The sequence below is a fragment of the Jaculus jaculus genome, chromosome 5 (assembly GCF_020740685.1).
Source record: "Jaculus jaculus isolate mJacJac1 chromosome 5, mJacJac1.mat.Y.cur, whole genome shotgun sequence".
Taxonomy (NCBI): Eukaryota; Metazoa; Chordata; class Mammalia; order Rodentia; family Dipodidae; genus Jaculus; species Jaculus jaculus.
The window spans coordinates 46,397,180-46,411,928 of NC_059106.1; the positions used below are offsets into that span (position 1 = coordinate 46,397,180).

The 14,749-nt window shown below is 45.1% G+C and overlaps 1 protein-coding gene across 1 annotated transcript; it reads left to right on the top strand.

Moving 5' to 3' along the window:
* The first annotated feature begins 5,374 nt into the window (after positions 1-5,374).
* LOC123460776 (protein kinase C iota type-like) lies at positions 5,375-7,471 on the top strand. Its single transcript, XM_045150004.1, is given in 2 exon segments — positions 5,375-5,840; positions 5,843-7,471. Coding segments are annotated over 2 exon segments (1,791 nt in total). The 3' UTR covers positions 7,168-7,471.
* Positions 7,472-14,749: the final 7,278 nt, after the last annotated feature.

A 14,749-nucleotide genomic window follows, 5' to 3' on the forward strand; every position in this document is an offset into this window, starting at 1 on the left:
TTGAAGATTAATAAAGAAGAGATTGCTCAGCAGTTAAAGGTACTTGCTTGTACAGCCTACCAGCCCACCAGATACACCAAGTTCAATTCCCCAGCATCCATGTACAACTGCTTTTGAGCCAGACTCATTTGTAGTGGCAAGAGTGCCTTTCTCAAAAGAAGGTGTACAGACAACTCACTCTGACCCTGTGTCCTACACACATGGACACACACAGCTAAGTAAATAAAAATTTAAAAATGAAGGGTGGGCATGGTGGCGCATGCCTTTAATCTCAGCACTTGGGAGGCAGAGGTAGGGGGATCGCAGAGAGCTCAAGGCCATCCTGAGACTCCATAGTGAATTCCAGGTCAGTCTGAGCTAGAGTGAAACCCTGCCTTGAAAAACAAAACAAAGAAAAGAAAAGAAAACAGAAGACATGATGAGGAGAAGTGGCCCTGGGAAGAGATGCTTCCTAAAATGTGTATGATCGATGTCACTGTCACTACCCTTCCAGAGAATTAGTGTGAACAAGCAGCAAGGTGGTGAAGAGGGACGACTAGGGAGGATGATGGGTCATAACAAGATGAGAGATGCAGAAATGGCTTAGCAGCTAAGGTGTTTGCCTACAAAGCCAAAGGACCCAGGACCCACACAAGCCAGATACACAAGATGAGATAGAGGACAGCATGAGGCCAGGACCCCTAAGAAAATCTCTTGTAAGAATAGCATCACACCGCTGTGGAGTGTGAAGAGGATCATGGATCCTCATTTTTTTCAAACAAGAAAACTGGGCTCAGCTGAATTCATCTGCTCTCTAAAAGTCACAGTGTTGCCAAAGTGATCCAACTGGACTCCAGATCTGAGGCTCTTGATCCCTTCCAGGGTGATTGCAGGGAGCTCCCACCCTTTTCATCTCTCTAACTCATTTCCACCCTTACACTTTCTTCCCTGGCCTTAATCCCAGCGCCTCTTCTGCAAAGAACCTTCACCACTAAGCCATCTCTCCAGCCCAGACATTCCTTGTTTTCCCAAGGTAGAGTCTCACTCTAGCCCAGGCTGGGCTGGAACTTGCTCTCTCTTTCCAGGTTGGTCTCAAACTCACCGCAATCCTCCTACCTTTGCCTCCCAGTGCTGGGATTAAAGGCGCGCAGCACCACGCTGAGCCTAGGGCATTCCTTTCAAATTAGGTTCTATGTATAAGTTCCAGGGCTCAGGACATGAATATAACCTTTTTTGTTTATTTGGTTTTTGTTTTGTTTTGTTTTTTAAAATATTTTATGTTTATTTATTTATTTATTTGACAGAGAAAGAGAGAGACAGAATGTGCACACAGGGCCTCCAGCCACTGCAAACGGACTCCAGATGCGTGAGCCTCCTTGTGCATCTGGCTAACATGGGCCCTAGGGAATCAAACCTGGGTCCTTTGGCTTTGCAGACAAACACCTTAACTGCTAAGCCATCCCTCCAGCCTGAATATAACCTTTTTGGCCACCACCATTGATCACAGTGAGGGCCTCCTCAAAGTCTGATGATTAAGTCATACTGCTCCAAATTCTCTTTACCCAAACTTCTAAGCCAGACAGAGAGAGAGAAAGAGAGAGGTGCACCAGAGCCTCTAGCCACTGCAAACAAACGCTAGATGCATGTGCCTCCATGTGCATCTGGCTTTCATGAGTATTGGGGAGTCAAACCTGAGTCCTTAGGCTTCACAGACAAGTGCCTTAACTGCTAAACCATCTTTCCAGCCCCTGAAGTTACATACACACACACACACACACACACACACACACACACACACACACACACACACATACACACATTTTAGACAGGGTTCCATGTAGTCCAGACTGGTCTCAAACTTGATATGTAGCCAAGGATGACCTTGAACTTGCAACCCTCCTACCTCCTCTTCCTGAGTACTGGGATTATGGGTGAATAACACTCCATTTAGGTAGTCTCAATACTAACACACAGCTACCCAGCAGAATGGCAGCAGTCACACTTTTGTCACGTTGCTCAGTTAGACTATGATGTGAATGCCACCTCTCTCTCATGGGGGTCACCTTTAACATGACATGCATGTGCTTCAGGTCCTCCAGATGCTGTGGAAATAGAGAGATGGAGGGAGAGAAGGAGGCAAAAACACAGAGAGGGAGGAAGCCAGATATGCCTGGAGAGTCACTCATGAATGGCCTGGCGTGGGAGGTACACACAGGAGGACAGAGGTCATGAATGGCTGTCCCAGAACACCCATGAGGGATATTAATAGAGTTGTCTAAAGGACACACTGTGCTCGGGAGGATAACATAGTGTCAGGGCCTGTGTACCAGAAGAAACCGTATGACAGCCACACCCTGGAGAGGGTGGCGCTGGCCCTCTGGCTGACTCTTTTTTCCTGTTCATATTCCCCAGTGAAGGTGGCACACACCACTCGCATTCAGAGCTCGGATCCCTCTGAAGCTGGGCACAGCCTCTTGGACATGGTTGGATGTGTAGCTGCCCCACTGAAGGGTTGTGTGGTGCAACATGAAGGTCTGAGAAGCAGACAGAGCATGACAGAAAATCCGAAAGGGATGTTACACGAGTGGGGCAGTATCCTCCAAACGTCATGTCCCCCCAGAACCTCAGCATGTGGCCTTACTTGGAAAGTAAGCTGCAGCTGTTGGGAGTTAAGATGAGGTCCGCTGGGTCCAGTGGCTCTTCAGACCACCATGACTGGCATCCTTATAAGAAGAGAGACAGAAAAGAGACACAGAAAGACATTGGGAGAAAAAGGGCTATGTGAAAAATGAAGGCAGAGAGGAGGCAATGCATTTGCAAGATAGAGAATGCCAGGTTGCTCGGGAAATGGCTTAGCGGTTAAGGCGTTTGCCCGTGAAGCCTAAGGACCCCAGTTTGATTACCCAGGACCCACGTAAGCCTGATGCACAAGGGGGCGCATGCATCTGGAGTTTGTTTGCAGTGGCTGGAGGCCCTGGCACATACATTCTGTCTTTCTCTCTGCCTCTTCCTCTCTCTCTCTTTCTCTTTCAAATAAATAAATGAATAAAATATTAAAAAATAAAGCTGAGTGTGGTGGTGCATGCCTTTAATCCCAGCATTTGGGAGGCAGAGGTAGGAGGATTGCCCTGAGTTCGAGGCCACCCTGAGACTCCATAGTGAATTCCAGGTCAGCATGGGCTAGAGTGAGACCCTACCCTGAAAAACAAACAAACAAACAAAAAAAAACCGCCAGGTTGCCAGGTGTGGTGGTATATGCCTTTAATCTAAGTACTCAGGAGGCTGAGATAGGAGGATTGCTGTGAGTTTGAGGCTAATTTGGGGCTACAGAGTGAGTTTCAGGTCATGCTTGGCTAGACTAAGACCCAATCACAAAAAGGGGAGGCTCAGTGGTTAAGGCACTTGCCTGCAAAGCCTAATGACCCAGGTTCAATTCTCCAGGACCCATGTAAAGCCAGATGCACAAAGTGGCTCTTGCATCTGGAATTCATTTGAAGAGGTTAGAGGTCCTGGTGTGCCCATTCTCTGTGTCTCTCTTCTGTCTACCACTCTCTGCTTGCAAATAAATAAAAAGCAGCCAGGTGTGGTGGCACAGACCTTTAATTCCAGCACTTGAGAGGCCAAGGTAGGAGGATTGTTGTGAGTTCAAGGCCACCCTGAGACTACATAGTGAATTCCAGCTCAGCCAGGGCTAAAGTGAGACCCTACCTTGAAAAAAAGATAAATAATAAAAGGGGGGGCTGGCATAATTGCTTAGTGGTTAAGGCATTTGCCTATGAAGCCTAAGGACACTGGTTCAATTCCCCAGGACCCAGGTAAGCCAGATGTGCAAGAGGAGAGAAAGAACAAAAGTGAGAGGCAGAGAGAAGTGGGCACTCAGTAAACTGGGGTATCAAGAGGTCCTCAGGATATTCTTGTAGACTCTCAGGCCTTGGGGGGTGATCGAGGGGACCCCAGTAAACGGAGTTAGATTGTCGCAGGACCATCTGAGTGTGGACTGACTAAATGAGAGGAGATGAAGTTAAATAGTGGCTGAGTACACAAAGTCCAAAAATTAATAGAACTACTGTTAGGGTTATAGTGGGTATCACCCTCTCCCACCATGAAGACCAAGGGATCCATCTCCAAAGCTTCTCAGGAAATTGCACTATAGTGTCTGATGTGGCCTGAATCTGTTCTTGTAGATCTTGTAGGGCAGATGTGACATTAGCAGAATTACCATGAATACGTACACAGCATTCAGTGTTGGTAATGGCATGTGGTGCCCTGAGCTGCTCTGAGGATATCTAAAACCATATGGTTTTGTATAATTGCCTTTCTCATCATTTGAACTTTAGAATTAAGATGTGAAATTAGGGCTGGAGGGATGACTTAGAGGTTAAGATATTTGCCCGTGAAGTCTAAGGACCCAGGTTCAATTCCCCAGTACCCACGTAAGCCAGATGCGCAAGGGGGCTCATGTGTCTGGAATTCGTTTGCAGTGGCTGGATGCCCTGGTGTGCCCATTCTATCTATATATCTGCCATTCTCTCTCCCTCAAAATGGATAAATAAATAAAAAACATTTGAAGATGGGAAATTATCTGGGATCTGTCATTTTAAGTTGTTTGAATTTAGTGCAGGGTCTCACTCTAGCCCAAGCTGACCTGGAATTCACTATGTAGTCTGAGGGTGGCCTCGAACTTGCGGCAATCTTCCTACCTCTGCCTCCCGAGTGCTGGGATTAAAGGCGCGCGCCACCACATGCAGCTCTAACTCTTTTACATCATGTTGCAGTTACTTTCTCATTGCCGTGACAACACCCAACCAGAAGCAGCTTATGGGAGGAAAGGGTGTATTTCAGGCTTATAGAATCTAGAGGAAACACCATTAATGGTAGAAGCAGCTGGCTCATTTCTAGAGATCCATAGCAGAGAGACACCACCAAACAACTAGCAAGCATGGACAGCCAGTGCTCAAAACTGCTTTCTGGGGCCGAGGAGATGGCTCAGTGGTTAAGGTGCTTGCTTGCAATGTCTGACAGCCCAGGTCAGATTCCCTAGTAACCGTGCAAAGCCAGATACACAAAGCAGCACATGCATTTGGAGTTTGTATGCAGTGGCTAGAGGCCCTGGTGCACCCATTCTCTCGCTGTCTCTCTCTCTCTCTCTCTCTTTCTCTCTGTTTGCAAATAAATAAATAAAAGATTAAAAATAATAATAGGCCCGCCCGGCCGCCGCCGCGGAATGCGGGCCTTGGGAGCGAGCGGGGTGGAGGGGCCGCGGCGGCGGGGAGGCGTGCTGGGCCCGGGCTAGTGGGAGGGGCGGCGCGGTTCCGGCTGTTCCCGCTGTCCCGGTGGTCCCGGCGAGGCGACCCTCAGGTGGCCGCCGCGGGCGGGGGAGTGAGGGAGCTCGGAGATGCCGACCCCGAGGGACAGCAGCACCACGTCCCACACGGCCGCGGGCGGCGGCAGCGGGGACCATTCCCACCAGGTCCGAGTGAAAGCCTACTACGGGGGGGGATATATTATGATAACACATTGTGAGCCTTCCATACCCTTTGAGGGTCTTTGCAATGAGGTTCGCGACATGTGTTCTTTTGACAACGAACAGCTTTTCACCATGAAATGGATAGACGAGGAAGGAGACCCGTGTACAGTATCATCTCAGTTGGAGTTGGAGGAAGCCTTCCGCCTTTATGAGCTAAATAAGGATTCTGAACTCCTGATTCATGTATTTCCTTGTGTACCAGAACGTCCTGGAATGCCTTGCCCAGGAGAAGATAAATCCATCCACCGCAGAGGGGCACGTCGTTGGAGAAAGCTTTATTGTGCAAATGGACACACTTTTCAAGCCAGACGTTTTAACCGGCGTGCTCGCTGTGCCTCTGCACAGACAGAATATGGGGACTTGGGCGCCAGGGACATAAGTGCATCAACTGCAAACTCTTGGTTCACAAGAAGTGCCACAAACTTGTCACAATTGAGTGTGGGAGACATTCTTTGCCAGCGGAACCAATGATGTCAATGGATCAGTCATCCATGCACACAGACCGTTCACAAACAGTGATTCCATATAATCCTTCAAGTCATGAGAGTTTGGACCAAGTTGGTGAAGAAAAGGAGGCCATGAACACCAGAGAAAGTGGCAAGGCTTCATCCAGCTTAGGTCTTCAGGATTTTGATTTGCTCTGGGTCATAGGGAGAGGAAGTTATGCCAAAGTACTGTTGGTTCGATTAAAAAAGACAGATCGCATCTATGCAATGAAAGTTGTGAAGAAAGAGCTTGTCAATGATGATGAGGATATTGACTGGGTGCAGACAGAGAAGCATGTTTTTGAGCAGGCTTCCAATCATCCTTTCCTTGTTGGGCTGCATTCTTGCTTTCAGACGGAAAGCAGGTTGTTCTTTGTTATAGAATATGTAAATGGTGGAGATCTAATGTTTCATATGCAGCGACAAAGAAAGCTTCCTGAGGAACATGCCAGGTTTTACTCTGCAGAAATCAGTCTAGCTTTAAATTACCTTCACGAAAGAGGGATAATTTATAGAGATTTGAAACTGGACAATGTGCTACTGGACTCTGAAGGACACATTAAGCTCACTGACTATGGCATGTGTAAGGAAGGATTGCGGCCTGGAGATACAACCAGCACTTTCTGTGGTACTCCTAATTACATTGCTCCTGAAATTTTAAGAGGAGAAGATTATGGCTTCAGTGTTGACTGGTGGGCTCTCGGTGTGCTGATGTTTGAGATGATGGCAGGAAGATCTCCATTTGATATTGTTGGGAGCTCTGATAACCCTGATCAAAATACAGAGGATTATCTCTTCCAAGTTATTTTGGAAAAGCAAATTCGCATACCACGTACTCTATCTGTAAAAGCAGCAAGTGTCCTGAAGAGTTTTCTCAACAAGGACCCAAAGGAACGATTGGGTTGTCATCCACAAACTGGATTTGCTAACATTCAAGGGCACCCATTCTTTCGAAACGTTGACTGGGATATGATGGAGCAAAAGCAGGTGGTGCCTCCCTTTAAGCCAAATATTTCTGGAGAATTTGGTTTGGATAACTTTGACTCTCAGTTTACTAATGAACCAGTCCAGCTCACTCCAGATGATGATGACATTGTGAGGAAGATTGATCAGTCTGAATTTGAAGGTTTTGAGTATATCAATCCTCTCTTGATGTCTGCGGAAGAATGTGTCTGATCCTCGTTTTCAACGATGGGTTCTGCTTACTGCCATTTAATGCATGGATAACCCTGTTAGCCTGGATTTAGTGTACCATTTTATATTTGTCACCTACAAAATCCCTTTCCGTATCCTCTGTCATACTCTGTAGAAGTCAATTATTATAGTTAGGTATGACTATGAAAAAGAAAATAAGACCAGCTTCCAGATAATCATGTCAGAATTCAGTTATACTGGTTCTTCAGATGCCTTCTAATGCCTGATGAAGTTGTATTCTGTTCAAAGGAAATGCCACTGCTTTTAAAAGAAATTCAGGCCAGGCATGGTGGCACTTGGTAGGCAGAGGTAGGAGGATCACCGTGAGTTGAAAGCCATCCTGAGACTACATCTTGAATTTCAGGTCAGCCTGAGCTAGAGTGAGACCCTACCTCGGAAAAACAAAACAAACAACTAAAAGAAAGTCATTTGCGTTAATACTCACAGCAGGATTATAGCATAGGCCTCCCATAGTATTTGTCATTATGTTCTAAGTCTTTGAAGGTTTAATTGTGTAATAAAAGGTTAATTCAGAATACAGCTTCTTATATTACTAGTTCAGAGTTCCCTGTTGAAAAACCCTCCTATAAATTTTCTCATTGGTTTGGATAATTAAATTATTGTTTTTTATTAAACTGCTAATAAAATAGACTTGTTTTATTAAGAAAAAATTCCAAATTATTGGCTATTTTTTAAAGCCTGGCACAAATGATTTTTCTTCTTTAGAATAGAGGGTTAGCTTCTGAGCCTTTCTTTTAGTGAAACTCTAACTGGAACGTTAGTATATATATAGTTCAAAAGATCCAAGATGCAGTTGAGTGGAAAATTGTTCAGTATATACAAAGGAAAAGCTATATAAATTTAAAATAGATACAGAAAGTGCAATGGTAATTATTTATTTCTTACTGGAGAGTGAATCCTACAGTTACTTTTTGTTATTGACTTAAAGAATGAGGAGGCACTCTATTTCTTACCAAACCTGTAAATGTATTCCATTTATTCAGTGGAGGCAGAATGTATATTTTTCTTTATTATTTAGCATACAAAAAAATAATTTATCTAAGTAGAGTTCTTAACTATTCTTATTTCCTCCCCCAAAGTGCATTCTCTGTACTTTGGAGCTGTTTATGAAGTCTACAGTGAAATCCAAGAAAAATAATGACCATGACCAAATATATAGAGCCCATGCAAACACACGTGCTTCACAGCGCCAGCTCCTTCACTAGGTTGTATTTCATAGGGAATGTAGTAGAACACATTTCAGGATTTCAGGGGCGGAGTTCTAAAGGTTATTTTTTATTAATACTAGTATTTAGCAAGAGATAAGAAGTTCAGATCATTCTTTGATCTCTAGCAAGGGAGGACTTTCCTGCCTTTTTACTTCCAAGGGCCACCCTAGCTGCCTAACAAAGCTACCCATCTCTGCCTAAGATTGCTGTGAGTTCAAGGTCAGTCTGGGACGGCAGAGTGAGTTTCAAGTCAACCTAGAGTGAGATCCTACATCAAAGAAAAAAAAAAAAAAAACAGGGCTGGAAAGGTGGCTTAACAGTTAAGGTGCTTGCTTGCAAAGCCAAAGGATCCAGGTTCAATTCCCCAGGACCCACATAAGCCGGTTGCATTACACAAGGGGGCGCAGGCATCTGGAGTTCGTCTGCAGTAGCTGGAGGCCCTGGGGCACCCATCCTCTCTCTCTCTGTTGGTCTCTCTCTCTCTCTGCTTGCAAATAAATAAATAAATTTAATTTAATTTAAAAAAACAGAACAAATAAAAAAATTACTTGTTCTCCTGGCAATATTTAATAGATTTGAAGACTGTCAGATAGCATCTCTCTTTCCAAGTAGTGGCATGACCATGGAGACCAGGAAGGCATATTTAGAATAAGTATAAACATTGGCCTTCTGATTTTTGCTTAGTGCCAGTGCCCAGGTAAGAGCCATCAGTTCTGCTAGCTGGGCGCTACTGCCCGAGGGAAGGGGGTACACTGTTCTATAAAGAAGCTTCCATCTGTAAAAGAGTCCAGTCTGGTTAAGGGTATCTGTTTAAGATCTTAAGTTATGTTCTGAGCTTTCCCCTTCTTCTGCCAGGAAGGTAGCTGGAGCTACTGAGGGAAATTTTTTTTTTGTTTTTTAATTTAATTTAATTTTTTCTCAATTTTTAAAAACATTTTTCATGATTATAAAACATATCCCATGGTAATACTCTGTCCCCCCGTTTTCCCCTTTGAAATTCCATTCTCCGTCATATACCCTCCCCATCTCAATAAGTCTCTCTTTTATTTTGAGGTCATGATCTTTTCCTCCTCTTGTGATGGTCTTGTGTACGTAGTGTCAGGCACTGTGAGGTCATGGATATCGAGGCCATTTTTTGTCTGGAGGGAGCATGTTGTAAGGAATCCTACCCTTCCTTTGGCTCTTACATTCTTTCCGCCACCTCTTCCGCATTAGACCCTGAGCCTTGGAAGGTGTGATCAAGATGTTGTTACTCGGTACTCTAGTCACTTCTTTCCAGCACCATGATTCGTTTTGAGCTGTCCCAAAGTCACTGCCATCTGAAAAGAGAAGATTCTCTACCCAAAGTGAGAGTAGCATTAATATAAGGGTATGAATATTAAGAGAAGTGCTTACTGGGCAGTTTGATAAGCATAGTATATACACTTATCCAGATATCAGCAGATGTTACACCCCTAGGGCTCATGACTACCCCTGTTTTAAGTTTTCAGTATCAGGGATGTATTCCCTCCCTTGGAGTGGGCCTCCAGTCCAATTGGAGGGCAGTTGGTTTCCACCATGACAGATGTGCCACTATTGCACCCGTTGGACCATTTGGCCTGGCTGGCCAATTATAAGGCTTGCAGTGTCCACTGTTGAATATCTTCACTGGTGGTGTGTCTTTCTCCCATTGAAGCACATGTAGAATGACTTCTTCCAGTTTTCTGTCAGCTGGTCTACATGGAGGAGGTTATCAGCTCAGTTCCAGCAGGATTTCTCAGTGGCCTTGCAGCCCAAGTATGTGGAGTCTTCAGCAATAGGGTCTTACCATCGATTCCTGGTGGGAAACCAAGGGCCTCGGCAATGGCCTATAATGTTTTGGGGGCATCAGGGACCTCCCTGGCCAACAACTCACTGGAGGTATCCCATCCCTGGCACTGAAAATTTTCTAGCAACGATCTACAGCTCCTGAGGGTTCCATTGTCCAAAACCAAAGGATTCCATTTGATTTATTTACATCCTCTTAGATTTTGATTAGCCCTCCCTCCACCTTTCCTTTACTCAATCTCCTCCCCTGACCTCACTTTGGGCCTTTTCACCCCCATTAATCTATTCTTATACTTACATTTATATAATACCAACCTATTAAGTACCTGAGGGAAAATTTCTTATTTGAATCAGGTCCTCCCAGGAGGTGATTATCAGTTAGCCAGACAGTTCTCTTAGAGGATAACAAGCCTGATACCTCATGAGGAGTGAACACAGTCAGTTCCTTCCCCAAAGGAGCCTAATGTGACAGCATAGGGAATTCAGAGAATTACTGCCACCACTGCCTGGAAGCAGGATGGCCATCCCTTAACCACAAGATCTAATTCTTTACTTAAGTGTCCAGTGGGCTGCTGGTCAGGTCTGTAGACCTGGGTCAGAACTCCCAAGACCATCTTTCTTTCTGATGCATAAAGATTAAATACTTTTTTTTATTAGAAGGCCCAAGGCTGGGGCCTCTAACAGAGACTGTTTTAACTGGCATGTTGAGCCTCTGGTTCCCAGGCCAGGAGGTGTATTCCTAATGCCTGTGTATCTTTTATTAACTAATATAGAGAACGAGCTATCTCCCCATGTTCAGAGATCTCTAACAGGCAGAATTCGGTGACCTCTAAGAATCCCCTAAGGTGCTCGAGGGTCTTAGGGAGTGATTAGGAGACAATGGGCTTCATCTGCTCTTCACTTAATGTCCTAGTTCTCTGTGACAACATCCCCCAAATATTTTGCAGGGTCCTGGCACAGTTGGGCCTTAGACTTTTGTGAAGCTTTCTCTTTGTGGGCACAGAGAAGGCTATTATCTACACGCTGGAAGACCCGAACTTGAGTATGAAAGAATTTGGATGAGTCCTTTGCTTAATGTCTGCCCAAATAGATGGGGGCTACCTCTAAACTCCTATGGAAACCCTGCCCAAGTTAACTTAGTAATCATGTCTGAAGGGTCCTCAAAGGCAAAAAGATACTAGGGCCAGGGTGCAAAAGAACATAAAATAAATCATCTTTTTCCTTTTATTTCTTTCTTTATCTGCTTTTTGTATGTTGCTGTTGTTGTTCGTTTGTTTGTTTGTTTTTCAAGATAGGGTCTTACTCTAGGCTAGGCTCACCTGCACACTCTATGTAGTCTTAAACTGGCCCTGAACAGCAGTCCTTCAACCTCTGCCTCCCAAGTGCTGGGATCAAAGGCGTGTGCCACCACGCGTAGCCATCATTTTTTTTTTTTTAATAATACTTTTTTTTTTTCTTTTTTGAGAGACAGAAAGAGGCAAAGAGAGAGAGAATGCTCACACCAGGGCCTTTCAGCTGTTGTGAATGAATTCCAGATGTATGCGCCCCCTTGTGTGCACGTGCAACATTGCATACTTGTGTCACTGCGTCTGGCTATGTGGGACCTGGAGATTCAAACATGTATTCTTGGGCCTTGCAGGCAAATGCCTTAACTGATAAGCTACCTCTCTTCCCCTTTTTATTAATACTTTTAAAAAGTTTTTATTTATTTATTCATTTAAGAGAGTGAGAGAGAGAATGGGCACATCAGGACCTCTAGCCACTGCAAACAAACTCCAGATATATGTGCAACCTTGTGTATCTGGCTTGTATGGGTCCTGGAGAGTAGAAACTGGGCCCTTTGGCTTTGCTGGCACATGCCTTAACTGCTAAGTCATCTCTCCACCCTCTGGCCAACATCAAGTGGACAATAGCAACAGGAGAGTGTGCCAAACACCGGCATGGGGAAACTGGCTATAACACCCATAAGCCTGCTCCCAAAAATACACTCCCTCCAGGAGGCTTTACCATCAGCTGGGAACCTAGAATTCAGAACACCTAAGTTTATGGGGGACACCTGAATCAAACCACCACAGTGTATAAAAAGTTATCAAGGACAGCAGAGAAGTAGGAAAGAGTCATTTAAGAACCACACCTCAGCCCAGCATGGTGGCACATGCCTTTATTCCCTGCACTTGAGAGGTGGAGGTAGGAGGATTGTTGTGAGTTCGAGGCCAGCCTGAGACTACATAGTGAATTCCGGGTCAGCCTAGGCTAGAGCGAGACCCTACCTGGAAAAAACAACAACAACAACAAAGAACCACACCTGAAGCTGGACATAGTGGCGCACACCTTTAATCCCAGCATTTGGGAGGCAGAGGTAGGAGGCTTGCCATGAGTTCAAAGCCACCCTGAGACTACATAGTGAATTCTAGGTCAGCCTGAGCTAGAATGAGACCTTACCTTGAAAAATGAAAGAAAGAAAAAAAACCTTGCACCTTAAACTCCTACCCTGAAGATAAATAACATCAGATTTACACATCTAAGAATTCTGCACATAATTAGAAAACCCAAGCTTCAAATTAACCCAAAATGCAAAAAAATCTCTACATTTTACTACAGGAAACACAAAAATCAAGAAAATATAATTCCACCAAAAATTATAAATCCATCAGAAATGACTTCCAGTAAGACTGGTTTAGATGAAATGCCTGAGAAAGGTTTCAAAAGGTTGATTATAACTATGTTCAAAGAAATCAAAGAAGACACAGGAAATGGATTTAATAAAATGAGGAAGTCAATACAAGACATAAGTAAGGAAATAGAAATACTGAAGAAAACCAATCAGAAATACTAGAAATGAAAAACAGTAAGTCAAATAAAAAACTGTACAAAGACTTTCTGACAGAATGGATGAAGGAAAGAAAAGAATAAACTAAAAGACCAGGTGGCATACATAATACAGTCCAACAAAGAGAAAGAAAAGCTATGAGAACGTATGAATGGGAATTTCAAGATATTTGGGACACTATGAAAAAATCAAACATAATAATCCAGGGTATAGTAGAAGAAGAATTTCACACCAAGGCATAGTAGGTATTTTCAATAAAATCATGGAAGAAATTTCCCCCCAATTGCGGAAAAGATGCCAATGCAGATACAGAAAGCTTTTAGGATACCAAACAGACAAAATTAGGAAGGAACCTTTCCTCGCCATATTATAATTAAACTACCAAATATGCAAACCAAAGAAAAGATAGTGAAAGCAGTTAGAGAAAGAAATTAAGTTACATACAAAGGCAAGCCCATCAGGATCACAGCAGATTACTCAACACAAACTTTACAAGCCAGAAGGGCTTGGAATGATGTATTCCAAGTTCCGAAAGATAACTGTCAACCAAGATTACTTCATCCAGTGAAGCTTTCCATGCAAATAGATGGAGAAATAAGAACATTCCACAACAAAAGCAGGCTAAAGGAATATATGGCCACTAAGCCAGCTCTACAGAAAATACTTGAAGGGATCCTTCATGCTAAAGAGAAAGTAAGACTTCCGGTTAAGATGGCGGCGTAGGTACCACGCCAAAGCAGCCTAGGGGGGAAAAGACCAAAAAAACTCAGCAAAATACACACTTTTACTAAAAAGTGAGGTGTACAGGAAATTGAAGCGGCAGCGGAGAAGTAGGAGAGATCCAGAGCATCCAGAGCCTGCACAGGTAGCAAAAGCAGCCCCGCCAACCGCGGCGGCGGCGGTGACAGTGGCGGTGGCAGCAGCGGCGGCAGGGCGCACCAGAAAGCCGCCTGGCTCCGCTCCAGCCGCAGGACAAGCCAGGTGCGGGATTTTCCCCTCACACTGCGCTCTCCGCAACTCGGGACACGTGCGGGGAGAGCGGCAGCGAGCAATGAAGGAGCAGACCATGAGGTAGAAGAACACTTGGAGCAGCGAGACAACCAGAGCAGCCGCGGCTCCCTCCCCTCCCCCACCGCCTGAGCCCAGCTCTGGCAAACAGAGCAGCGGCCCGGGACCAGCCACGCCAACTTGGGCTGACAACGGGACCCAAGCAGGAGCAGAGTTCAGCAGCAACATCAGCTGCTCCAGAACCGGTACCAGCAGCCCCAGCAGTAGCAGACCCAGGAGCAGCATCAGCGGCAGACCCAGTAGCAGCAGCTTCAGCAGCAGCAGCAGAGGCAGCAACAGCGGTGGGCCCAGCAACAGCAGCTTGAGCTGCTAACAGACCCAGCAGAGGCAGCTTTCGCAGCAGCAGTTCCAGCAGCGGGGGTGCTGATCTGCAGGGCCACAGTTGCCAGGCTTGGTTTGCCCCGCAGGAAAAGCCAGTGCCCAGCTCCAGAAATCAGAACAGCAGCCCGACGACCAGGCAGCAACTTGACTGAGACCAATCTCATCCAAGGTAACTGGGTTTGCACCAGGGAAGGGTCTCACTTGGTCACAAGCTGACTGGGATCCCTCAACAGACCAGAAATCTTAACCTCTATGTTGATAGAGGATCTGGTTGTTATAATAACTACTTTGGCATACATACTTGGGGCTG